The sequence below is a fragment of the Rhipicephalus microplus genome, chromosome 6 (assembly GCF_043290135.1).
Source record: "Rhipicephalus microplus isolate Deutch F79 chromosome 6, USDA_Rmic, whole genome shotgun sequence".
Classification (NCBI taxonomy): Eukaryota; Metazoa; Arthropoda; class Arachnida; order Ixodida; family Ixodidae; genus Rhipicephalus; species Rhipicephalus microplus.
The window spans coordinates 134,752,372-134,780,042 of NC_134705.1; the positions used below are offsets into that span (position 1 = coordinate 134,752,372).

The window sequence follows — 27,671 nt, forward strand, 5'->3', positions numbered from 1 at the left end:
AATAGCGCTTGACATGCGCTTTGAAGGACTTGTTAAGCGACACATCTAGAGGCTGCAACATTGACGTCATTCCACCGGGTATAACAACTAAGTCGGTGCCCTTGCGTGAAAGGCGGTCCTTCACTTCCTCAGTTGTGTGGCCGCGGAATGAGTCAAGAACGAGCATGGACCTCTTTGCGAGAATCGCACCGGGCCTCTTCTCCCATACCGTCTTGATCCAGTCTACGAACGAGTCACTGTTCATCCACGCGTTCTCGTGTGCGCGCACCACCACACCGGCAGGCAAATGAACCTTTGGTAGAGTTTTCCTTTTCAAGATGACTTACGGTTGCAGTTGCGTGCTGTCGGCGAGGGCACAAAGCAAGACTGTGATGCGCAGTTTCGTGTTCCCGCCAGTCAGTACGCTCACCGAACTGCTGCCCGTCTTCTCAATCGTTGTCCAACAGCATTTCAAAATAAACAGGAGTTTCATCCGCATTGCCGATTTCCCAGAAAATGTAATTGTGCTGCTTTCGCAGGCCAATTACATATCTCTGGTACTTGAGCAGCTTCTCCTCATAAGAAGCCGGCAAGCGTTGACATATTGTAGTCCGCCGTCTGATTGAGAGCCCTTGCCGCTTCATAAAGCGGTGCAGCCATCCGCGGCTTGCACGGAACTCGTGAGGTAGGCCTAGCTCCATCGAAAGTCGCCGCGCTTCCACTGGGGCCATCTCGGTCGATACGCCGTGACCCCTGCTTCTCACATCTTCAATGAACTTTACTAGCTCCGCCTCCAGCTCAGGGTAGGCACCGGTCTTGGGGCCACGAAATGACCTACGGTCACTGTGCGCGGCTTGTAGGCTCTCTTTCTTCTTTCTCCACAGTCGCACGCAGGACTCGTCCACATCGTGCCGTCTTCCCGCTTCGCGATTTCCGAATTCCTCGGTGACGGCGATGATTTTAAGTTTTTGCTGTGCCGTGAAGGCCTGCCATCGTACGCTACTCATGGTGACAGAACAGATCGACTTAGGCTTGGCGAACGGGTCGAGATGTGGAGAACTAGCGGCATCAGCGAGCTAAAGAGCGCTCACACTCGTCAACTTGTTAGCACTACCCCTTCTAGTACACTGTAACAGCACCCTGGAAACAACAGAACCGAAATGAATGCCTGCTACCGTGTCAAAAAGTAGTACATTAATTTACTGATAATATCTCTATAGGCACTATAATAGCTCATTTGCCTTGCTGAAATAAATACTGCTTTATTTATTATGGAACTTACTTTATTTAGTATGGAACTTTCTTAGACAGCACCACCTTTTCGGCAAGCCCTTTCCAATAGTAAACATCGCGTCCGTGACATAGGGACATGTGGAGGGTCACTGAGCGGCCGTGAACGTCCAAAAAATATACTTGTGGTGTGACAGGGAGATTTTACACTGAACAATCGAATTGTCTCTCCCCAAATGTTTTTCTAAATGCTTCAACGATGCAAGCAAGCGAAACCAAAATCGGCCGCAAGCTGCCGTGCTACTTGCGGAGCAACACGAATTTGCGGAAACCGCCTCCGTAGCCTTCGCTACACTGTTAAAGGGCTTCACAGCACAACACGCATTGCTGTGAACCAGCACTATAGGAAAAACCCCACGTATTATCTGCATCTCCACTTTGCCACTGAAATTTTTGGATTTTTGGTGCGGGTTATACGCGCGAAAATACGGTACAACTTAGTCTTTGTGCTATAATTCAAGTTTGAATGGAAGCTTGTAGCTAGCATAAAGTATTAGCTGCGGAAGACAACAGCACCCACAGACACTCACTCAACTGCTCTAGACAAGTGTCATTCTGTCGATACAATTGTTACAACTTTTTTTTTCCCGTTCGTGCCGTATGAATGTGATTTCTACTCAAAAACCTGCATCATCGGTGCCAACATTACCTTTACTAGCCGAATGCACAGACATGTGATGCAGTTGTTTTGAGAAGTTGTGACGCCGCATTTAAATTTGTGAGCTGCATACACTCGAACCTCGATATAACGAATCAGGATATAATGAAGTAAATGAAGACTAGTATTACAATATACATAGTGTTAGGAATATACCTTTTTAGCAATTTTTGAATGTAACCAACTTATTTCCATGCGAGATGAAACTTTGCAATAATGAGGTTAGAGTGTTCATTGTTTTCATTCGACCATTGTCCTATGATGTAGATGTGTATCAACTTTTTCTCCCACAACCTTACAGAGCGACGGACCATCCCTGCTGGTGTGCATTGTAATGCTCTCTCTAGTCGTGCTGGTGATGGTTCTCTTTACGTGCCAGCGCCGGCTGCCAGACTCGATGCGCTTCTACCCGAGGCGTCGTGTGGTCAGTCTCAAGATGCTCAGCTCGTCACTGCACAGCAGCTGATGGCGGCTCACTTTGCTGGTGTATTGCGGGATCCGCTACGTTTCCTCGAATCTCATGTTGCCTGTTGTTTTTGTGTTGCAATGTTTTGTGTTGCAATGTTTTGCAGTAGTTTGTGTTGCAATGTTCTGGGTGGTCAAAAGCACCTCTAACTAATGTAACTAAGAGGTGCATTAGTTAGTGGTGCTTTATGGCACCAAGAAAGCAAGCAAGAAAATGAAAGACTATAGACCGCGAATGTGTACTTTTGTGGGGAGGCTTCGCCGGAACTAAGTCGAATCTCATTAATTCGAACACGCTGAATTTGAACTTCCGGGTAATTCGAACTCGCGATGAGGTCCCGTCAAAGCTATGTGTATTCCGATGGGCGAGAACGCCCAGCAATTCGAACGCGCAAGAACTTGCGACGGTTAATTTGAACATACCGCGCTATGAAAATGCTCTCAGCATCCCGCCCGATCCCGCGGTGGCACCTGTGACACCTCAACGCAGCGCACAAAGGAAAGGAAAAGGAAAGAAAAGGCTGCGGCGGAATGTTTGCTCTCTCTCAAATGCCGATCTGCGACGCGCCCTTGGATTCACCCTTTTCCGTTCCCACCACGTAAAGACCCTTCTCGTTCCGACGCCACGCACGAAGAGAGAGAGGAAAAAGAAAGCTGCCGGGGGTTTGAATGAATAGTTAGTTGCGGTTAGAAGAGGAAAAAGGCACCTAATTTCTGCAGCCCAGTCGGGAGCACGGCACAGTGCCTGAGTGGTTGAAGGAAAGGAAAAAGGCACTATCTTCTGAAGCCCTTGCCCCTTGCGGGAGCACGGCTCAGCGCCTTGAAGGGGAGGGGGGGAGGGAGTGTCTCTCACATACCAGTCCCACGCTTCCCTTTTTCCCGTCCCTGCCATGTAACCCTTCTCCTTTCAACGTGTGCGAAGAGAGCAAAAAAAAAGCTGCCGGGGAGTGTTGGCTTTCTCTCAAATGCCGATCTGGTTCTCTCTGCGTGGAGACGCTCCTCCTTTCTCGTCACGTGCTGGCCATACTGCAGCTCCGCTACGCAGTCGTTGCTGTCGTCGTCGTCTTTAGAGAGGGTCGGTGCTGGACATTTCCGCGTGCAACTTTTCTTGCCAGTGGAATGCTGAAGCCGAAGTAGAAATGCTTTGCAAGCTGCGTGCAGAATTGGTTGACTCGCTGCAAGGCAAACGTGTGCAAATCCGCATCACCGATTACTTCAATTAATGACGGATGTCTTGTGATTTGTGAATAAACGTAAGTCTTCTGAAACTTCCCCCTCGTATGTTAGCTCACTGCACATGCGCCACTGCATGGAGAGCTCTCTGTTTATTTAGCTTTCATTAATTCGAACGTCTTTTAATTCGAACAAATTTTCGGGCCCCTTCGAATTCAAATTCGAAGTACCGAGATTCGACTGTATGAGCGGCTCGCCGCCGGCTTCGTGGGAAGGACTCCCACACGAGGACAATGCCTCTGGCACAACAAAGGGTAGAATGGGACCGGGCGTCATACTATCTGAACTGCACAGGGAGTGGGTTTTTGAAGGCCTACCTATTGCAGAGGGCTGAGGTATAATGAAGAATCATTAGCTACAGCATCAACAAAGTGAGGAGCTACGTGTTCTGCCTTGCAGACGCATAGTGAGTACTTTGCCGATTTACAATATAACGAATTGTGGCATAGTAGGCCCTGTGCAAGCACACTTGTGGTGGGCATGTGTTTTAGAAGAGTTTCAAGTCACCACTTTGCTGGGCACAGACTTTTCTTTTGTTGCCGCAAGAGAAGGTCTTAACTAAGTAGTGATGCCTGGAAAGAAGATAAGAAGTTAATGCAAATGGGGCCGAGTTGCTCTGTCATGTTCTGCTCTTGAAGGCAATGCTCAAATGCCCTATTTCTTTATGAGTAAATTGTGTGTGCACAAGGCCGCCTCCGGTGCTGTATTTCGGCTGTGCCTCCGCATGTGTGCTATTGTCATATTCAGAATTGAACACGGGACCAGACGTGCTGGTGAATGTTAGCATCATGAGACACGCAATACACTGTATTTGCACCTATGCTATTATGTGTTAATAATAATTCATGAGTGTTCAAGCTTGATGGAATATGTGCTATAAGCGCTGCGAATGTCCACAGTTGCACATTGTACTAAATGTTGCTTATCTGGTGCCCTGAATCGCAACTGTTGTCAGTGGATTGAGGTAACATCCTGCCATGTTAATAACATATTCTTGTAGGCTGCTGATACATGTGCACTTAGACGTAATACTGCATCTTCTTTGAACATTGTTATGCATGTCTAGTTCATCTCATACTTTTGGTGTGCAACGTGTGTAGAAGGAAGAATGTGAATACTAGATACGAACGTGTTCTTGACAGAGCCACCTGTGCTGACAGTCATAGAGTTAGTACAAACTCTACAGGAAAAGCTAGGCTAAAAGAGCACCGATCAAAAACAGTGTCATTACATTATCATTGTCATCTTTATTGTGCAATTAATAATGGAAGGGCTATTATTAGTGCTATGAAGCACCAGTAATACTGTCATCATAAATCAAACTTGGTTGTTATTATGTGTCAGTGACGTGTGAACAGTGTTCGACATTTATTTGGAATATTCTATGAAAGCAGTGTTAAAGTGCCCGCTTTCCAGAAGTTCGTCTTGAGGTCCGTGTCGGCCTCTTTTGTTGTGTGTGAAAAATCGATATAGTCCGTGAGTGAGAATTCGATGTATATGCCAATAAAAAATAATAATAAATTTTTGGTTCGAGGAGGACTGGTGATCTAAACTTACGACTTCTTGCTAGACGGTGCAGAGGGTTTAACCACTCGACTGCCATGCATACGTCCCCTAGAATGTAATGCTGAGCGGCTTATGTATGTAATCTGGCTTTTAGCATTGGTGGTACGCACATCTTGGAGGTCCTTTAACTGTTGACACAATGCCTACAAGGTAGCACAAAGAGCACTCCCCCAGCATATGGCCACGGTTTGTGGCTCTGCGTGCATGAACCCGGAGGTTGTCCACACTTTGGCGTTCCTTGTCGCACGGTTTAGGTCTTTACCAAAAAGTGAAGTTAGGCTAAGGATGGGGAAGGCAATACAAACATGGTACAATTACAATATCGTGTTTTACGTTTGAAAGGGAAGTTAAGGTGTCCTCCAAGCTTTTTGAGGAAGGATCCAAAGTCATTTAGGCAGTATACTTTCACAGGACTCATGGTGCAGAAAGGGTTTATGCATGTGCTTTTGCTAGATGGCACCACTGCATCCACTTAGGTTCGAGATCGCAAACGATAGCACGTCTTTTGCACTGCAATGGGCTGTGATTTGCACTATTATCTGGTGGGACTTAATATGTTGCGTCCTTGCAATAGTCAATAAACTCAGTAACGTAGTCTTCCAACAATCATGGCGATAGCTTGTGAAGTGACTGGTCAGCTGTTCGGGGCGGCATATGCTCTTTCCCTTCTTCTTTGTTCAGCGGCGGCTTGTGACATGTACTAGTTTGTGGCTGAACGTGTATGTCGGGCTCACCATAGTGCGTGGTTGTTTCTACACTTGTCTGTGGCTGTGAGCTGTTGTCAGGTGTCAACTAGGAGGTTGCTTGTCTAGGTTGCTTAAGAAAGGCTTCAGTTGTTGAGCTGTTGTGAGTCTAGTGTCTGCAGTACCCCTTTTGGAGTTTGTGTATGTCTCTTTTTCTACTTCTGTTAATGCGTAGGGTTCGTCGTACATTGGTCCTAGTTTTGTTCGTCATCACCACCTGCGGTACCGTACTTCATCACCCACGCTGAAAGGAGGTGATCTTTGGTGTCGTTCTTACGCTTAAGCTTCAGGTATTTGGTTAGCGTATTTCATGGCTGTTCACATCTCACTCCTGCTTAGTCCTGTGGCTCTATTGGCACAGATAGTTGGATATCGATTGTTCAACAGGGTATCTAGTTTTACAGTAGTTGAAGCGATGACGTGTGCTGGGCAATGTGCTGCTGATTGTTGACCTGAAATGTTGTTTCTCTTAAGCATTTGCTCCAGTGGTTCATATTGCCATTGATGTTCTATTACAAAGCTGACAATATTTTTACATTCGCATGTTCAACAAGATCGTTCGTTTAGTGTGCATAAGGTGTAGTCAAACTGTGCTCGATATTCTTCTCTGTGAAGTGGCACGTCGCAACTTATGAAGTGAAGACTCTGTCATTGATACTGAGGGGAAAACAGCACAAAAGCAGGATGAAATAAGAATGGTCACGCAATACAAGCGCCGTACCGCTTCATCCCATTTTCGCACGGTTTCCCCTTCAATATTATTTATCAACTGGCCCTTCAAGACACTCTGTCATTGTCTGTCACAAAAGGTTTTGGCATTCGAGATGTGAATGTGTTGTTTTCACAGAAAAAGCATAGAACGTGTTCTGTGGACTTGTCTGGTACAGCACACAAGATGATGAATCTTGTCACGACATCGATTGTCGTTACGAAGTACCTGATGGGTTCTTCAGTTTGAATAGGGAAAATGTGGTCCATAGCAGTGCTGTCAAATGATGATAAACGATTAGGGTTTATCGAAGCTGCTCACATTTCAGTTTTGGAATTGTATCGTTAGCACTTTTGGCATCCACGTACATAGGTTTTGACGCCGCAGTTCATGTCATGCCAAAAGTAGCGTTTGATTTTTCCGAATATCACTGGGAGGTATTGCCATGACTGTTTTTATCATGGTATGATGCCACAAAACCAACTTTTTGAGGCTTTCTGGCACCAGGATTTAGTGCCTCTCCCCATCCCTGTCAGTGGTCACGTGCACAAGTCTGCCTTGCACCACCCTGTATGTGGTCGCCTAAGGTGCTCCTTAAATTTTGTTGATGATCGGGGAGAGGGTAGGATCCTCTTGCTGTGCTCTGCCGACTTGGTTTTCTTCAGCTGCGGGGTTTTGTTGCTGACATGTGCGGCATTTTCTCATGTACTGGGCAATTTCCTGGTACATATTCTGCCAGTAAATAACATTTGCACAGTTTGGACTCAGTTTGCAGGGCATTTTTGTGATCTGCATGATCATGGTGACCTTGTTTTAAAGCATATTGAAGCGATTTGGACACCACAACACGTTGCAGCTACTTTCCATGTTGGGCAGTACTGTGCATGAGTATGCCGTTGACAATTTGGTAGTTCTCGCCCAGCATTGCTTCTATTTCCTGTTTCATTGGCAGTTTCAATGTCTTTGATAGTGGTGACCAGTTCTCTATCTTTGCGCTAGGCTCCATGCAGGCTTGAGTCGTTCGTCTTTACCACAAACTTGATAGTGCATCCACCGCAGTATTTTGCTTGCCACAGTGAAATGGTACATAAAGAAGTCTAATACCATGCGTGCAAATTGCGTGTTGAGATTTTTCTTCGACGTAATTTGTGTGACAGCCCAGTTGTCCGTGATAAGCTGAGAATGTTCTAGCCCTTGGAGATAGCCGTGAATGCTTCATTAAGGCCCAGTGTTCTGCGATATCTCTAAGTTCAATTGTGTGCTGTGGCTGTGACTGTCAAGAGGCCTTTTTGCTTGCATATCCCACTACTCGTGTGGTGTCATTATAAGTATGGGTACGGACTGCCCAAGAGCTGCTTGGGAAGCGTTGACATGTACTTGTGTTGGTAGGTTTCAATTGAACTTCGCCAGGATAGGTGGCTTTGTCATTCGTTCCTTTAGTGTGTCCATGGCATCTTTACATTCAGGCACCCAGTGAATGATTGCATCTATTTTCCTAAAAAGCGTCAATGGTCGAGCCATTTTTGTGGTCTTTTTAACTTGCGGCAATGTGATGAGTCCAAAAAATGATCTCACTTCGCTTTTTGTTTGCTGCACAGTATAATTCTTTATCACTGGGATACGCTGTGGATCAGTTTTCACTCGTGCTTGCAATATCAGGAATCCAAGGAATGGTACCTGCCTTTCTGTGAACATACAGTTACTGTATACAACACGCACTCCTAAGTCGTGAAGAGCCTTAAGTACTTTATGGAGCACTTCAATGTGTGCCTCGATTGTGGAAGCAAAGATGCACACGTCATCAATGTAAAAATCGCATAGCCTCTGTCGCTGTGTTCTCGAAGACCTTAATTCTTGATGCGCTGCGTGGTTGCGAGAGCTGTGCATAAGCCAATGAGCATTCGTAGTGGTTCGAAGTGTCCAAATTCTGTAACGAAAGCGACTTCAGAAATTTTTTATTCGTGCAACAGTACGTTCAAGAAAACTTTCTTGACATCTAGTTTTCACAGGTATCTCGATCCAGCCACTTCCCAAATGAGTGCGTCGACTTTTGACTTGGGGCAGCCTCACTGGATCACCTTTGCGTTTACAAATCGATACTGCACACACTACAATTCTGGTGTTGTCTTGCGGTACAGTTGGTCAACAATATTACAGGGAAGGCATAGGCACACTTTGATGGGTGGATAATACCTTTCCTGATCCAGTCTTGTGTCTCCTGCCAGATGAACCTCTTGTTGGCGTCACTTGTGCGGGAGGGCTGCATCTTGACTGGCTTCTGGTTGGTGAGCTTGATTCTCTGTCCAATGTGTGCGTACAGACCCAAGTCATTGTTAGGCTGGGTGAAGACAGTAATGTTCAGCAGACGTGCTTCCAACGCTTTTATTTGACTATGTGAAGTCTTCAGGCGCGGGTTTATATCAGATCGACCGGGCGATTTCATCCGCTGGTGGAGATTGTGTACTACGGGTGCTACAAGTGTCATTGTTGTCATTGCATCAATGGTTCCACACTCTTTGATGATGTTAACTGAGCGGACCTCTGTTTGACTAGACATTTTTTTTCAGTCCTTGACTCTTTCATTCTTTGAGAAGTTGTCTGTGTTGAGGAGTTCTGTCACGAAGTTTGAGAAAGACGGTTGTGTGTCCAAGGCATTGTTTGTTGATACAAGCATATTCTTTTTCAGTTTCGGTATGTACTCAATGGTGTGAATGCCATTATCGAAGCATTCAATATAGTCAAATGGAATGGCTTGTCTCCAGGCAGGGCTTATCATAACTTCGTGTGGAAGATTCTTGACCGCTCTAGCTTTTCAATAGCACAAGCATCACTAATAGTGATCCCCGCTCAAGTTTCACTAATTGGTTTGCACGAGTTGCCAAATTGATCTCCCAATACACAGTTCATGTCTGTAGGAACCCACAAACTGCTTGTCAATGGGAGTTACTGCAGAGCCATGACGCTTTTTACCCTGGTTTGGAGTAGTATTATTTTTTGCCCACTTGTTTCTACGATGGCGTCTCTATTGATGCCTTGCGTCGAGCTTTTTGCTTGGCGACATCGTGCAGATGCTGCTTTTTTATCTTCCGTCCATGTCTGGATGAGGGCAGTCCATCGTTCCCTGTTCTTTCTTTTTGCAACACGCACACATCTCGGCCAGTAAGCGCGACTACTTTGGTGCTGTTGTGGTTTTAGATTCAGCTGCATTTCTCTTGCTCAGCTTTCAAGTTTTGCTGATCGCCGTGAAGTTTGCTATTGTCGTTCAGTCTAACATCTCGTTCATCCAGCTGTTGCTCATAATGCGGGAACTCGCTCATGATTCCTCTGTGGAGATCCTGAAAAACTGCTAAAATTGGCTTTGCACTTGCGGAATGTACTCCCTGCATGAGCCAGTCAACTATGTCGTCGTCGGACAGTTTATACTAGTTTATTATCGGACGTCTGATGCATTGAAGGTGTGCATACGTCTAGTAAGTCATGCTTTCGCTGTCTCATTGAGCTCTAGCGTCTATGTAGGCAACCCATTGGCGAAATAGCAGAGGCTTGTCAAATTCTGTTTTCTAGGGCCATCACCTATCATGTCCAGTCATTGTGCTACTTACCGGTAGTTTGGTGCCAAGCGTCTGCGCGGCCCCCCCTAGTCGCAAGATGCCTGTGTTCAGCATTGCTGCCTCTGTCCATATGCAAAGCTTGTGCATTGATTTTACAGCAGTTTTCCACTGCGCAAAATTGTCCGATTTAGTTCTCAAGTAGGTCAGCAGCGTTCCCGTTAAATCGAGTGTCGTAGTGATCTGCAGTGGAACACCGGTACCATTGTCATTCAATGTGCCTGGCGATGTTCCCAACTACATTCAAGAAGTTGTGCCATCAACTGCAGTGTATTGTTGAGCACCGCAAGCTCCGTTGTTCAGTCCGCATTTTCGCTCACCATAGTTCGGTTTTTCGTGGCGTCTGTGTGTATGAAACACTGACTTGGAGAGCTGCTGTCTTCAAAAATACATGGAAACAGAGAAATTCGGCCTTGCTTGTAAGGCATTATGCAATATTTAACGCAAAGTGACACAAGGACGAAAAGGGAGGACGTGTTGTGTCCTCCCTTTTCGTCCTCGTGTAACTTTGTGGTAAATACTGCCTGCTACTTGAAAGCTTTGCAAGTTGTAGCTCGTTCTTGCCAGAATCTGCTTCGTCCGTGATCACTGTGGAGTTTTTCACTTCATTGTGATGAGTCGCCATGCAGGCAGTTGTCGCTGACTGCATTTGCGGCGGCCAAGCCTCGGTATGAACAGTATTATGCTCTTGCGTCTTGTGTTTTACATCCGTCGTAAGTTCTTTGTTACGACCTCATCGCCACTCAGGGGGTTGACTGTACAATGACACGACTGATGGTGGAAAACAAACAGATTTAATAACAAATCAAATGGATTGCGTGACTGGTTTTACGTGAGTGCAGCTTCCTTTTTCAGATGCTCCACATCAGGTGGTCTTCCCGCCTCTGAAGCACGGTGTCTCTTGTCATCCTTTCCCGAATTGTTGACAGGCCGCTAGTCCATCAGCTCACACATGCGATTGCAAACCTACACAACCTCACTTTCTTTAACTCTGATGAGTGCTGCTATAAAAAATAGCTAGCATTTCAAGAACTGGAGCATTTGCAGATAGTGTGATGCCAGCTATGGCCGCGCCCTTGTGGTTGTAGATTCTAATGCATGGGACCTAGGGGAGCTCGTACTCTAGAGTCAGTACTAACTCTATGTCTGCAGCTACCCATGTTTCACAGGCGCAGGCGTCTTATGTGCCATTCCCTGACATAATGTGGTGTAGTGTCTGTTGCATTGATTGAATCGCGGCTGTTTTCATTCCGTAGCAAGGCACTGTGTACATTGCGTGTTATAACTTGATCGTTAAATAACCTGCGTACTGCTGTGTGTTTGTTAGATTGTTTCCTCATGTTATGTGTGTGTAAGGTGATGTCTAGTTTAACACGCTTTTATCTTTTCATTCAGAAGGCATGGCAAAACAATTTAACGATACAGTCAAACGTGCCTATAATGATATAGCTTTTAATAATTTATTCATGTTGACGATTAGAAGCTGTAGCACCTCTGACTTTTGTATGTTTTCTATGGTAAAATAGGCCGCTTACTACAATGTCCCATGCTGTGTTATAAGTCCTAACAATGAAATCTGGTTGTTGATTGTCCATGACAAAAGGTGATGGTACACAACATCCTTCATCAACTGGTGAAATGGCAGGTACCTACACGCTGCAGAAGTGGGGGCAGCAATTGTTGATTTTTCGAATCTTTTGCACAGAAATTCCGAAAAATCGGACACTCAGGAGTTTCAGTGTCTGAAATTTCAGACATTCTTACACATTGGCATCTACGAGGCTTGTGACGGTGCCACGAAAGTATCTAGATACTCATGTGTATCCGAAAAATTGACAGTTGGCTCTTTGCTTCTTTTTTTTCATGCAAACCACTTATAACAATTAACGGTTATAATCAGGGAATTCTTGTTTGGCCCTTGAATATTCTTATAAGTGGATTCAGCGATATTACCGTCGCATTTCCTGTTAATTGTAGAGAGAATTTCTCTGGATGTGCAGGTACTTCTGTGGAAGTGAAGCATCTCTGTGGGTGTTTTAGTGTAACCGTGTAGTGGCAGTCCCTCGGTTTCATGTTCCATTGTTAAATGTGGCATCGGTTGTGCCATGTACAAGATGCGAGGTTTACAGCATACTAGATGGAGGTGAAACACTGGAGGCCCTTGTTCCGTGCAATCTCGGTGTGCTTAAATAACACAAGGTGGTCGAAATTTTGGAGACCTACACTATCCTGTGTCTCATAGCCATAACATGGTTTAGCATGCCAAACCTCCAGATAAGTATAGAGTCCAGCATGAAAAAGTTAGGAACAGATCTGGGTACATCTGATGAAAAATTGCACGTTGGTATTTTTGCTGTTGGCGAAACGAATACACTAGTGTGGCTGGTTGGGCGATTTGGTGCATAGCTCTTGGGAAGAGAATACCAGCAGCCCCAAAAGAAAGCACAGTGAATCGAGACAAGAAAAAGGGACAGGAACAGGAAGGATGCTGAACTTTCAACTGTTGTGTCGGATCATTTTGGTGCTGCTGGTATGCCCTTATTAAGCGCATCAATGAAACTTAGGCAAGAATTTCACATTTTGGAGCTATTGTGCATTTTCCTTCCTAGGCACTTTTTCTCAGTCATTTTGTGTTCAGTGAAATGTGCTCTGTGCATTGAAAACGGTTTAGACATTGTTCACTGAAAACTGGAGATTGTACAGTTAAGCCTGCTTATAACGAACTTTCATATAACAAATTCCTCGATATAACGAAGGTTTTCTATTCCCCACCGTTGCTCCATTAAAGCAAATGTATTTGCGACCTCGGTGTAACGAAGTAACAGCGGCAGACATCCGTGATATGACGAATTTTCACGGTGGACAATTTAGGAATTTCGCCCCGTATTTTGTCATTTTGGCACGACCACGCATCTCCCGAGGTTGCCCCGCCGCCGACGAAGCGTGAAGCGGGGGCGGCGCGCTCGTAGCGCCGATGACTTCGAGGCGAGAGCGAGCGCTCGATTGCGGGTGTGCGCGAGGTGAACCTGCTCCCCTCCAGATGGCGTTGCCGCCGATCTTTCCGCCGCAGGTGCATGCGCGGACGTGCCCTCCCTCCAAACAAAAAAGAAGAAGACTACTTTTGCGTTTGCAGTGCCACTTTTCGATTGCCACAGAAGTCTGAACTGCGCTTTAAGTGACAAAGGTGATGGCACTTTGCGTTGTTACGCTTTTAGTGTGCGTTGGATATGTGGGGGCGCGCTGCATATAGAAAGGGCTTTATTGAATACGTTTCCCGCGGTGTCCGTGTCGTTCGCTCTTCCTGTTGGTATCCGTGCGCGCGTGCATTATTTTACTGCGCTTGCATGGAGTGGCTCCCGATGGCGTTCAGCTTTGATTTTTTTTTCTTTTTTTTCAATTCGCACAACTATCGAGGAGAAGTCTGATTAGGCGATCATGGAGCCTTCTAGGTCGACTGGTCACCCGCTTTGCCGTCTTGCTCCGCGCCGCGACTTCGCGGGACCGTAGCCTTCGCGATTAGCTGGTTAGCTCTGGCAACACGATGGCGCGTTGAATGCAATGTAATCAATGCGATAGCAACAAATTGTAATGTAATACGCAGTAAGGCAGGCAGCCAACTGTTCTGGATCCGACATCGTGGAAATCTTGCAAAACGCTGGTGTAGGCAGGTACGGCCGCTTTAGGGAGGAGGGCTCTTTTCACACAGTCTCTTCGCGTTGGAAGTGGACTGATGCTTGCTGATATAGGTCTCGCGCCAGGGATAGCGACCGAGCCCTTAAAATCCAAGTTAACTGTTGCTATCTGCGCGACCCCCCCCCCCCCCCGCCGCCCTCCTCGCGTTTTTTCATGCTCGTTCAAGACGGGTGGTTTTCTTTCTGTTTGAGCATTCGACGGCAGTTACAACATGCAAGGAGGATATGATGGTACGCGCACTCTAGGCGACAGAGATGGGCTCATTTGATCTTTGCTTCAACAGTGTTCGCGGGCTTTTACCTGCTCGTTAAAGTTACTATGCCCGTTGAGGTGCGTGTTACGTTGGCATGTTATCAATTTGGACTTGTTACGGAACGTAGCGACGATAGCAAAAACCCATCAAGGGTGTCTGTATAATTGCTATCAAAAAATTACGCACTTTTTTTACCGCTAATTAAGTGTTTTTGGTGAGCTCTGGCTTTAGTTCTGTTATGCCAGCGAGTCCTCGTCAAACGTCCGTGCCTCTGAAAAAGGCAATCTGGGTCAAGGCCAGCCCGCAGTCCGCCTGGCGCGATCAACTCGACGGCGTGAACACGCGCGGCGCCCCTCTGGCCCACGTGCATTTAGTCAGCTGCGCACGTGACAGCGAGCCGGCGTCCTCGTGTCTGGTGGTCTGACGCATGGCGCGGCAACCCCATTGGAGGACTCTGCCCTGACGACCAGCGGCGCTTCTGATTGGACATTTTGGTTGGACCCGGTGCAAATAAAAGAAGCCCTGCGGCGTGTCGCGATCGGAGGTCCTATGAGAGAGGAGTCCCCATGTCGGAGAGCCGACATGTGTGTGAGTCGGCGGTCTTAGGCGAAAAGTTGACCTATGTATTAGAGAGGAGAGCTCGGCTCTTCGAGTCTCTGTCGGCCCCAGTGCCGAAATTGTAACGCCTCTGTATATATGCTGTACATAAACCTTGTTTAACTCACCGTCGTCTCGTCCGCTCGTCTTATCAGCTCTGCGCAGAAGCAGTCGCGAGCTGATAAACATACGCTACGCAACAGTGGTGGCAGCGGTGGGATCGGTCCGTCGTTCGCAACAGTGGTGGCAGCGGTGGGATCGGTCCGTCGTTCGCAACAGTGGTGGCAGCGGTGGGATCGACCGGCGTCAGCGACATCGATGCGGTGAGTGCCTGATGTTTTCCCCTCAGTTCACCAGACTACTCTAGCTCAGGTTGTAGTAGTTTAGAGAAGGGCTGTGTGAAGCATTGAAGGGAGCTTTGATCGTTTCAAGCCAAGTCGAAGTGCTTTGAAACCAAAGTTAATGCGGAGGGGGTAAACACGGGAGTGTGCAAAATTGCTTGCGCGTCTTGCTAGTAGGCTTATAGTGGGTACGGCAAGTAGATTCTTAACAGGGGCAAACCGCAAGAGGCTAGTGTGAACGATGGAGAACCTTAAAGTGAAAGAACTCATCGAAATTTGTGAGGAACTCGGCATTACTTTGGGCCGTGCGAAACGAAAGCAAGCGATCCTTGAGATCATGAAGGATGAGGGAGTGTCGGCTGAGGAAGTCGATGAGGCCTGGGTGGATATCAAAGCACGCCGCGAGGAGGCTGAAAAGCGAGAAGCTCGCGAACGTGAAGAAGCTGAAAGGCGAGAAGCTCGCGAACGTGAAGAAAGGCGAGAAGCTCGCGAACGTGAAGAGGCTGAAAGGCGAGAAGCTCGCGAACGTGAAGAAGCTGAAAGGCGCGAAGCTCGCGAAGAAGCTGAAAGGCGCGAACGTCGCGAGGAGGCCGAGAGACAGGAGCGCCTCGAGATGAAACGAATAGAATTGGCAATCCTACAGTGTTCGCAGGCGACTAGCGCAGCTTCTCCGACGATTCAGGTCAGCGGTATTAGAATTCGGGATCAACTGCCACCGTTCGTAGTAGGCGAGGACATGGCGAAGTATCTCGTCAAGTTTGAACACGTCTGTGAGCGAAATGCTTTGGAGCAGTCTCTTTGGGCGCGGAACCTGCTAGCTCTTCTTCCCGGCGAAGTGTCCGACGCGATAACTTGCTTGTCGAGGGAAGCGTTTGAGAGCTATGACGAGGTTAAGGAAGTGCTCTTGAGACGTTATAAGTTGTCACCCGAGGCTTTCAGGCAAAGGTTCCGGTATGCTAGAAAGGGGAATGAGTCACACGTTGACTTCGCGTTTCGTCTTAAAGCCGATTTGATTGAATGGCTCAAGGGCGAAGGGGTTTATGACGACCGCGATAAAGTGGTGGAATGCGTTGCATTGGAGCAATTCTACCGCTGCATCGAGGAGGATGTCAAACTTTGGCTGCAGGACAGACTTGGGGAAGTACAGTTAAATAAGGCAGCTGAGTTAGCTGAGGAGTATTATGCTCGCCGAAAGTTGCATAGCAGGGCAGTGCGCGTTGAAAAGGATGAAAGGAAAGAGGGCTTTTCAAGGAAACCTGATCAACGGAAACCCGTTCCGCACCGTAATTTCAAAAAGGACCCGTCTCTTACGAAGGACAGTGTAGGGGAAGGGCAAACAGAAGCGGAGAAATCGAGTGAGGTTTCTACCACACAGGCATTTGAATCGGAAAACAAACGGAAGCCGCTAATCTGCTACAACTGTAAAAAGGAAGGGCACATCGCTAGAAACTGTCAGGAAAAGTTTGCCTTCGCAACGATCCGAGAATCAGAAAAAAACATTCGGTTGTTGGAGCCGTATCTCCAAGAAATTAGGGTCAATGAGAAAACGTGCCGAGCACTTAGAGACTCAGCGGCAACCATGGACGTTGTCCATCCTTCATTGGTGTCTCCGGATGACTTCACCGGAGAATGCGCGTGGATCAGGCAGGTCGCCGAGGAGCAGAGTGTTCGCTTACCAATCGCCACGGTTGTCATTAAAGGCCCGTTCGGTAAGCTTCGCACCGAAGCGGCTGTGTCTGCCGCGCTGAACGATCGTTTTCCTTATCTTTTCTCCAACAACTCGGAGCAGCTCCTCAAAGAGCAGGGCAAATCGTTCTTCCCCAACTTTGCGTGCATGGCTCTCACGCGATCGCAAGCGCGAAAGCTTTCGCGGAAGCTGGACCTGGTTCCATGCGGTGAACTCTCAAGTGACCTTGTCGGCGGGTCGACGGAACCCCAGAAAGGAAAGTTTCCGCATGAGTCATGTGAGCAGTCACGCGAGCGGCCCGTCGCCGACCCGACCGGCGCGGTTTCCGGGGAAAGGGGAGACGACATGGCACCATTGAGTCAGAGCGAGAGGGCTGCAACGCTCTCGCCTGTAGCGGAAAGTTGGAGCGAGCTGCCGAGAGTTGATCGAGAGACGCTCATTCGAGAGCAGAGTGAGGATCTCTCGATTGAAGCGCTAGTGGAAAGCCAAATTGAAGCGCTAGTGGAAAGCCAGAAAAACGCGGCAAAAGTGCTGTCGAAGGAGCACTACGAGAAATCGGGGAAGAAGCGCGCTTTTGAAGTTGATAATCAGGTAATGCGGCTGCAGCCATCCAAAAGGAACAAGCTTGAGGTTGATTGGGAAGGGCCCGCCAAAGTATTATCGAAGCCTTGCGATTCAAATTATGAAGTGAAATTAGGAAGGCGGCCGGACAAAATTTATAACTTGATGAAACCATACGTTCAACATCAAGCGGTCGTAAATCTGTTGTTGAATGCTTCAAAGGAAGAGGAAGCAGAAATTTTGAGTTCTAGTGAGGTAATTGAAGGGGGATCGAAAGTAATCCGGGAGCAGATAAACCTAGAGCCTAGCTTAAGTGAAGGAGGACCTGAGAAAGAGGACCTGAGAAAAATTGGTTCCGAGTTTGAAGACGTGTTTTCGGACCGCCCCGGAAACACGAAGGTGATCGAACACGATATCGAGCTAAGCGGTGAGGAGTCAATCCGTAGCAAGCCGTATCGTTGTTCCCCTGTGCAACGTCGCAAGTGTGAGCCGCTCTTGGTGCCGCATAGGTATCGTCGCCTAAAAGTGGCCGGTTACTGAGGTGGAGCATGTTGCTCCACAGCGCAACTTTGACGTTCGCTATCAAAAAAAAAAGGGAAAGCTAAATGCTAATGCAGGTGCATTGAGCAGTGCGTTCCAGCTAGTAACTTCTCAACCTTTCGGTTTCTCGCTGGCGATTCGGGGCAAAATTTTGACCTCATCACGACCTGGGCTGAGCGCTCTCGTTCAGAGTGATCTCAAGGGGCCAACTTTGTGGTATTCTAATTCGTTACGTTGTTGTACGTGGAAAAAAAAATTGAGTTGTCATTTTAAGAGTCTTGTGTCCCACATGTGCCTCTTGATGTAGAGGGAACAAAATTCCGATAGACACGTAGATAGGTATATGTTGTACGATACTTTGTCTGGTGTTCTGTCGGGTGACCGAAGGCACTTGCGTGTGTCGTGTGTTGTCTGTTGTCGATCCGTTCTTGGCAAGTTGCAGAACCATCGACAAGTGCTGAAACCGAAGATGGTCAGAAGAGACGAGTGAAGCTGGTCGACAAGTTGTGGCGACAAGCCAGTGGAGGTGGGATCCGTCGTCAAAAATGGGATGTGTTCCCGGAACAGTTTGGAGCTGTATTCTCCCCATGGCCCTGGAGGCGAACCTGGAGGGACCTGGCGAACGAGCGCACCTGACATCCGAGCCCCGTGGAAGCAGCTCGTCTTTCCGATGCATTGTCTGGCGGCGGGGGTGCTGTTATGCCAGCGAGTCCTCGTCAAACGTCCGTGCCTCTGAAAAAGGCAATCTGGGTCAAGGCCAGCCCGCAGTCCGCCTGGCGCGATCAACTCGACGGCGTGAACACGCGCGGCGCCCCTCTGGCCCACGTGCATTGAGTCAACTGCGCACGTGACAGCGAGCCGGCGTCCTCGTGTCTGGTGGTCTGACGTATGGCGCGGCAACCCCATTGGAGGAGTCTGCCCTGACGACCAGCGGCGCTTCTGATTGGACATTTTGGTTGAACCCGGTGCAAATAAAAGAAGCCCTGCGGCGTGTCGCGATCGGAGGTCCTATGAGAGAGGAGTCCCCATGTCGGAGAGCCGACATGTGTGTGAGTCGGCGGTCTTAGGCGAAAAGTTGACCTATGTATTAGAGAGGAGAGCTCGGCTCTTCGAGTCTCTGTCGGCCCCAGTGCCGAAATTGTAACGCCTCTGTATATATGCTGTACATAAACCTTGTTTAACTCACCGTCGTCTCGTCCGCTCGTCTTATCAGCTCTGCGCAGAAGCAGTCGCGAGCTGATAAACATACGCTACGCAACAGTGGTGGCAGCGGTGGGATCGGTCCGTCGTTCGCAACAGTTCTCCTATTGTTTAATTTGTGTGTTCATTTTTTGTACAGAACCTGCATATAAGGAATTTTTTATAACGAATTTTTGAGAGAATGAGTCAATTATTTATATCCAGGTTTAACTGAACCATCTGGTTATGAGAGTCCTTCCATGTTTCTGAACTCTACTCAATTGTTTGCCTTGAAAAGAGAGTTTTTTCACATGCTTTGGACATAGTTTACATATTTTGTGAACACCTCTTAATCCGACTGGTTGTTGTTGACCTCCTGGCTGTGAACTTTTCGAGACTCTTGTTTCTCATCGGCTGACCAATCTGCAGCGTTCACTCCAGTGATGTCATAGGTGTACGCCTATTTGTGTCACTAAGTGCAAAAAAAGGGACTGTAAGAGCCCGTATACATTGTATCTGCATTTGTAGGTAACCCAGAGATTATATCATTGCTGCATTGGCCAGCAACTGACTGTTACGTCATTTCCCACATGATGTGAAAGTTCGTTTAAATATTTTTCGGTTATCTAAACTAGTTAAGGAATGCTATAGCTAAAACATGCAAATTTGGATAATAAACAACATTTATTTAATCTATTAACCTCCTGAAGTTCTTTAATTCCTGAATGAACTTAATTTTCTTTTCTCACCGTAAGAATGGCATCGTACATCGCTCGTTCTCGACATCCATGCTCTTCCTAGCGCTTTTCCCGCACCCGGTGAAACGCTTAAGGCCTGACCACACGTAGCTGCTGCAGCGCGTCAGCGCGTGGATTTATTGACGGAGCACCGAGATTTCTTTCTACGGAGAGAGAGTGCACGACGCCGCGCCCTCTCTCCACAAGGAGAGGGCGCGGCGTCGCGTGAAAAAGCCATGCGCTGGCGCACTGACGCACTGCAACGGATTCGTGTGGTCAAGCCTTTACCCCACGTGAGCGTTGCAGCCCGTCAGCGCGTGGATGTTTGGCGCGGTGTCGCGCCCTCGCTTTACGGAGAGAGAGAGAGAGTGTGCGGCTACGCGAAGCTGCGCTCTCTCTCCCTCCATAAGGAAACAGGCGTGACGCCGTGCTCCCAACCGGGCTGTAGAAATTCGCGAATAAAAAAGCTGACAACGCCCGGTACGAAACAAATACAAAATGCCCCCGAGAGCTTGCCTGCTATTCGAACTATATTATCGAAGATCCTGGATAGGCTTGCGACAAAAGAAAACCTGACGTCGTCCTCCGCACAGCAGTGGCGCACGAAATAAGCGCACACGTTCGTTGTAAAGCTGTTTATTTAAACTTTGTCAATGTGCGTGAACAAGGCACAGTCTATGGGACGATAACTTTAGGAATAGTTCAGCACACGTTCAGAATAACGATTTTCACCTTGGCTTTTTTTCCCGCCTGCCAGAGACGAGAAAGTTATGGTGCCTCCGTCAGCAGTGACTGGGTCGCGAAGAGCATGCTCGGGATGCTTTGCATGGGGCTCCACGTCGACGTGTCTGTGGTGCCCAGAATGTCGAGGCACACTTTCCCACTTCTGCGCAGGTTCGGATTGATGGCTCTATCGTCGGGATTCGTGAGGCGAACGCGCGGCGGCCGCATCGGGTGATCACGTGGGCACTGCAGCAGGAACTCGAAGATTCCGCCCTGGTACGGAGTACCCGAGGGCGCCTCCATCCGCACTTGGAACCGGCTAATGTCCAATGGATAGACGTGCACACCCGGTAATGGATTCTCGAAGAAGGCCATCATGTCGTACTGGACGCGCAACTCGCACGGCGACGACGCCTTTTAGTATTCGAGGAGAAGAGGGTCCCAGTCATATGGAAAAAGCTCGGGCAACTTTTCGATCTCCGCGCTGCTGGCTGTGGTCGGCGGCAACTTTGGATTGTCTTCGACGAGCTCGTCGTCCGTCGCGTCGTCGCTGCTATCCTCGGGGCTGTGCAGCACCTCAAACTCGTCGTCAGAGGGATCCTCGAACTCGTCATCAAGGAACTCGTCAGTGATGGCCGTTATCTCGTAGTCGAGGCGGTCGGTGGCGGGCATGTCCAGCTGCATCTCGAAGGAAGTGCCGCGTTTCGCACTCGTGCGATATTTTTCAGTAGCGTTCCCTCTCGCGGTGATTGGGCAGAGCACTTGATAGAGATGGACGAAAGAGGGAGGAAGAGAGCTGATACCAGGATAATATCTTATATCTTCAACCCATGAGAAAGAGAGAGGGGGGACAGGAACGGAGTAATAGGGCAAGATACGAGGATAGGGCAAACAGTAGCTACCTTGGCACTGAAGGGAAAGCAATTGCGGCGGTGCTCGCGAGCATGTTCCTCTATCGCCTAAGAACGTAAAAAAAACGGGGATGGAAGGGGCGGCTATATCTTTGTAATTTGGGGAAAAAATGCAGGTTCTTGCTGGCGAGAGTTAAGAAATAGGAAAAGAGGAGAAGTATTGCCTCTCGGTACAATACCTTTTGTGGCAATGCTTACCTCGTCCTGAGACAGCTGTAGTGGTGTTGTCTACAATGCTGTAGGCTCAGAACTCGACAGCGAAAGGGTCAGTGTATTGTGCGAGGCGCACATCAAACTCATTGGTGTTATTAGTCATCCGACACGTGGCTATAGCTGACTCAGCCTTTCTTGGAAACGGTGAAGGAGGGAGGAAGTCCTTGAGGCTTTAACGTACCACGATAAGGTGAAACATGCATGACAAACAGCATGCCACGGAGACGAATTACTCAGACAAGCTAACACGAATGGCGCTGGCTTCTCCCCTTCGCAACGTTGTTTTCATTTGTAAGCGTCCTATACGTACTTTTTAGAGCCCACCTTTTGTTTACATCGTCCGTAGAAGTGATGATGTGACTGTGCCAGAATTTTAATGCACATTCTACAGCGAAAGCCTTATATGCATGGTTAGGAGAAACGAAAACCCATTCGGCATCGGTGTCGCGAGTGGTCTCTATGGACTTTGCTATCAGTTACGCCGTCCTCAGCGTGGTACTCGAGCATGTGCGCCATTGGCGGCGAGTGGCGTCATCTATCCGGTCGCAGCCATGGCTCCGAGCACATGCGTATCAGTTTCTGCTGAGAGCTTCCACATGGGTAAGCCACAGATCATAAAAACTCCCGTACAGCAAACAGCTTTTCAAGAGCGCCGACCGCGGAAAGATCAGGGAACTCGTATTTGCCGGGCCGATGCTGCAGCCCGGGCAGAAAAACAGGCCCGAGAAGACGAGTGTTGGCAGCAACTGCGTGCATATATGATCCAGTAGCTTTTCAAGCCACTCTAAATCGCCAACGGGAATGCATGCGCCGGTGGTGGGTCGCATCTCCTTGAACGCATCCTGCAAACCGCACTACCTAGTTAGCTGTCAATGTCAAACGCTTGCAAGAGCGCACATCAAAGTTGCGGGAGGGCGTTCGCGCTGGGTGAACATTTGCTTTCGGTGGGAGTTTCTTCATCGCCTGTTTGGCTTTCGCTGGTTAACCATGGGTATGGAGTGCTTGGATGGTAATTTTAGGGGTGAAGCTCCTTATGGCGTGGGTCTGTCGCTCTTTCGTATGTGTGTATGTATGTATGTATGTATGTATGTATGTATGTATGTATGTATGTATGTATGTATGTATGTATGTATGTATGTATGTATGTATGTATGTATGTATGTATGTATGTATGTATGTATGTATGTATGTATGTATGTATGTATGTATGTATGTATGTATGTATGTATGTATGTATGTATGTATGTACGTACGTATGTGTGTGTGTGCGTCTGCGTGTGTGTGTGTGTGTGTGTGAATGTATGTATGTATGTATGTATGTATGTATGTACGTTGCAACCGGTGGCACATACCCGCTCTATAGAGCGGGTATGTGTGATCGTCATTGTGTGTGGCATCATAAGTTCGTTTGCTTCTGGTGTTTAGTTCCTGGATAGTGCTGTTACAGATGATAGGTTGTTTTTGTCGTCATAATTTGCGTGTGATAGGGTAGGATGTATAAGACAAATCCAAAAGCAAACATTGACTGGCTGATGAAAAACATAATCATTTACAATGCGATAAAGTAGGATGGATAAGAGAAATCCAAAAGCAAACATTTACTGGCCGACGAAAAACGTAATTATTTACTGGGAATCTTAGAGCATGCGGAAGGACAGCCGGTCTGACAGGCCACTGATTAACGCTGTTGCTTCGTGACTCTCCAGCCAGCGCTGGTGGTCAGGGCCATCGCAGAGTAGAATGGCGCCATATCTCTGTTTATTGATGATGGAGCACTGCAGAGACATGACTTGGCCTTTCGGTCTTTTGAGCGTCCTGATAACTTTTTAATATACAGAGCTTCCCATCGTAAGACACTCGCAAGACACAAATACCTATCCAAACAAGCAGGGCTTGGGCAGGGAATATGGTGCATGTATAGCACCAGAAGTGCGAGGTTAGTCCGACGCCGTATGGCACTTTTTTTTACAACCAGTGTTCGCCCAGAAAATAATGAACCTGTCTACATTTATTTCAAAGTTTTTCGCATGGCCCATCGCTTTGCAAAATTGTAGTTATGCCACCTTCTGGGACCTGACGGCATTGAGAATGACACGCAGCACGCAATTTTTATTCCTGTCCCCGTGGTTATAGAGCGTTGATAAATTTAATATGCATTGCGTCAACGTCACGTCGTGGACAGGTTCTCTGCGCTGGCGGCTTTGAGACGGCGGCCATGGTAACGTCAATGCAAACTGCGTATATTACATGAAGCGTAAAGCCAACTTCAGAGAGTAAGGGCTGTTCAACGCGCTTCCCGCACAGCCGCAACGCACGTGCCGGGACCCCTACCAGGCGCAAGCGGGGGACAAATAAGCAAATTGGTGACGATCTTTCACCCTCCGCAGCGTCGGCAATTTGTCCCCCGCTTGCGTGCGGCAAAGATCCCGGCACGTGCGTTGCGGCTGTGCGGGAAGCGCGTGCAAGGGCCCTTAGTTAACCTGCTGTAACCACCTCGAGTTTGGCCGCATTGAAAGAAGCAGAGAAGAGTGTACTCGGCTTTTTGAGAAGCATGTTACGTGCAGCTGGAAACTCGTTAAGATGAGAGAGTTTAACGATGGCTAATCTCCCTTCCTGGCTGGACAGCGCGGCTAGTACAATGACCCTCACGTAGCTGTTTCTAACAAAAAGGGTGTAGCCTCCCCTTGGATTTCTCAGAGGGGCTTTCAAGAAATGCACTGTGCTTACAGAAAATGATGTTTCTAAAAATGGGGGCTACCTTCTTTGTTCTCATGAACAGGCGAACGTGGCTGGATTGAGCGGGACAGCCCACGGCGACTATCGTGGTATCCCCTGATACTGAAAAGACGGTGATGATGTCCACCAGCCGGGAAAGTTCATCAAAAGAGCAGGGATGCCAATAAGTGGCTAATTGCAATGCTTGGTTCCATTTATGCTCTTATCTTCTGGAACTGGTGGTAGTGGTTAGAAGAAGAACAAGCGCCAACGAGTGCCTGCGCAAACGCGAACGCAATGTTCGCAATGGCAACGAGGGCGTCTTAGCATGTTAGCAGGCGTGGTTGCCATGCGCTGTTTAAAAATACAGTTGCATTGTACAGGCGCAAAGATGATTACACGCGCATGTTTGTTGAAGCAGAGAGAATGACTCTAGAACCAGACAACTGCGTGATTAAACCATCGGCTGTACTCCTAAATAAGGAGCTTCAACTTCTGGCAAATGGCGCATGCGTGTAATTCATCTGATATTCTGCCTCGTGCTTCGCGTATATGAAATTTGACGTTTCTTCAAATGCTACTTTCCTTTCTTTCTTTCTTTCTTCTCTTTTTTCCCAGGTTGTGATATATATATATATATATATATATATATATATATATATATATATATATATATATATACACGCAAGGCGGGATGAATAAACCTTCAGTTGATAGCCTGCGCTTGTCCTTGCCTTTTACCCGTCCGTGTTTTTCTTCCGCGTAGTACACTTGGATCATGTATCACCAACTGGCCCAATCGTCCACTTCGATTACTTAATTTCTGCAGCCCTGTAGGGAGAATGGTGCGTGAGTCATCACTACGTGATTGACAATGTGAGTCACTACAAAGGAAAGTCGCTTCACCTCCTCACCTTCTTCCCTCCAGACACTGCAAGAGTGAGTGTACTGGCCCCGCTGCAGGCGCTGCGACGTGCCTCCTACCGGACAGCAGAAATTAGGCGCCTTCTTCTTTTAACCACTACACCGCCACCCTCTGCAAGTTCTGACAGGTGAAAGGGTGCGAGCTCAGCTTTCCTAACCAAGTGGCTTAAACTAGCGAATCGAAAAGGCCTGGAATTCAGTGGTGCTTGTGATTGGCCAAAAGGGACGATGGTATTGTAGCAGTGCCGTATTTAAACGCACTCCTGTGAAGGAACGGCTAGGTAGGACTGATAGGTGAGCTCTGAACTGTTGAACTTCGTCTTCATGGTTGTCTTTGGCAGCTCACGAACGAGCCACCGCCACGGCATGCTACAGTTTGGATCTGCCGGAAGCCAGCGCGTGCCTCGAGGACCATGCAGTTCTTAGTGCTTCAGATTAGGCCTGCCTTTTTACTAGAGTGCAGAGCATTCTCATTTGCTACTTGGCGGGGTTCCTGGAAGCGATGGTAAGCTCTTTCTAGAGTTTTGTTTTGTTTGTGAGAATTATAAGTCAGGCTTTCTGCGATATTTTGTGCCACCACGCAAGTTACCTAGGCCACCACGCAGTTTTTGTTGTACTTGACGCGATAGATCCTTCAGTGATTCCGCTCTACATGCCATGTCCCACTACAACATACATCTTAGAAGGTTGCAAAAGTGCTCGTGCAGCATTTTTTGTAAATAGCGTTGAGGCATGCTCAAGACTGATTGGGAGGTATTGATCCGGCATGTGCGAAGCAAACCCGCATGTGTATGTTCTAATGAATATTATTTTGCATAAGAACAGACTTTTGAAATGAGCAAAGTAGAATGTGAGGAGGAATCCGCTCAGTAATGCGTGTCATGAGGAGAGAGAGAGAGAGTGAGAAAGCAAAGGCCGGGAAATTAACCAGATATTGGCATCTACTTTGCTACCCAGCGCTGGGGTTGGGGAAGTAGGGGCAAGAAAGAGGGGGTAGATAGGAAGAAAAATAAAACGCACGCGCACTTATAAGAAAACGAAAACACACACAGGAAGGGCGTCCTAGCTACAACCGTTCAGTAAGACCGGTCGATCGCGAAAAGTGTAGTAGCGCTTTCAGGGCCCTCTTCTGTGAAGTCGCATCCTGACGATACTGCAGAATTCCCTGCTCCGACAGAGGTTGATCATCTAATTTGTTGAGTTCCTTGCGAAGGCATAGTCGTTGTTTACTATACGCTAGGCACTCACAAAGAATATGTTGAATTGTTTCCTCTTTGCCACAGTGGCCACAAGCTGCGGTGTCGGCCATCCCAAGGCGGAAAGCGTAGGCGTTGGTAAACGCAACGCCCAACCACAGCCTACATACCAGGGTCTGGTATGCTCGGCAAAGCCTCGACGGGACTTGAAGACTTAGCGTTGGGTAGAGCGAGTACAATCGGGCATGCTTGAAGTGTGGCTGATTCCATTGTGATGTGGTTTGCTGGTGAGCAAGCCTGCGGAGCTTTCGTGCAGCATCTGTCCTAGAAAGTGGTAGTCGTAGTTTATGATCTTCTGTGTGGGCTGAGCGGGCAGCTTGATCGGCCCGTTCATTGCCGATGATTCCGCAGTGACTGGGCAACCACTGAAATGTAATTTGGTGCCCTTTCTCAGTCAGGTGGTGTATAACCTCTGCTATCTCTAGTACCAGCTGCTCGTGTGGTCCACGGCGTAAGGCTGATATTAGAGACTGCAGTGCCGCCTTCGAGTCGCAGAAAATAGTCCACTTGCGTGTAGGTTGATCAACTACAAATTGCAACGCGGCACGAAGTGCTGCCAATTCTGCTGCCGTTGATGTTGCGTGAGATGCCTTGAATTTAATTGTCGTGGCCAACCTTGGTATCACTACTGCTCCTGTAGAGCTGTCCGGCTGAACCGATCCGTCAGTGTATATATGTGTGGAGTCTTGGTATTTCTCATACAAGAAAAGTAGTGTGAGCTGTTTAAGAGCCGGTGACGACAAATTGGCCTTTTTCTGGACGCCAAGTATGTTAATAATAATCACTGGTTGAGCGAGGCACCATGGCGGAGTCACAGGTGTAGCGGCAGGAGAGAACGAAGTTGGGATCGACTCACCAAGTGCGGTCACTGTTTTGCAGTAAGATGTGCATGGTCGGACCACTGGTAGAGAGGCTAGGTGATGTCGAGGAGTTTGAGCAAAGTGTCGTATATGTGTCCTCAGCACTTCCACATTATTGTGCGTCTTGATGAGGTTGTCCCTTGTGATGGCGATAGTTGCCACTGTTGACGCACTTTGGGGCAAGCCTAAACATATCCGGAGTGCTTGAGCCTGGACACTTTTAAGTATTC

The 27,671-nt window shown here is 47.9% G+C and overlaps 2 protein-coding genes across 2 annotated transcripts in view; one reads left to right on the forward strand and one right to left on the reverse strand.

Moving 5' to 3' along the window:
- Positions 1-14,926, forward strand: part of LOC119182179 (uncharacterized) — a 52,690-nt gene extending 37,764 nt beyond the window's left edge. The window contains exon 7 of the mRNA XM_037433265.2: positions 2,229-14,926. Within this exon, the coding sequence (XP_037289162.2) occupies positions 2,229-2,393 (165 nt within the window). The 3' untranslated portion in view covers positions 2,394-14,926. The remainder of the gene's footprint in view (positions 1-2,228) is intronic.
- Positions 14,927-20,607: 5,681 nt separating this feature from the next.
- LOC119182181 (ubiquitin-conjugating enzyme E2 Z) lies at positions 20,608-20,937 on the reverse strand. The gene has a single exon (XM_037433267.2). It carries the CDS (start codon positions 20,935-20,937, stop codon positions 20,608-20,610), a length of 330 nt encoding a protein of 109 aa, XP_037289164.2.
- Between the last annotated feature and the right edge of the window lie 6,734 nt (positions 20,938-27,671).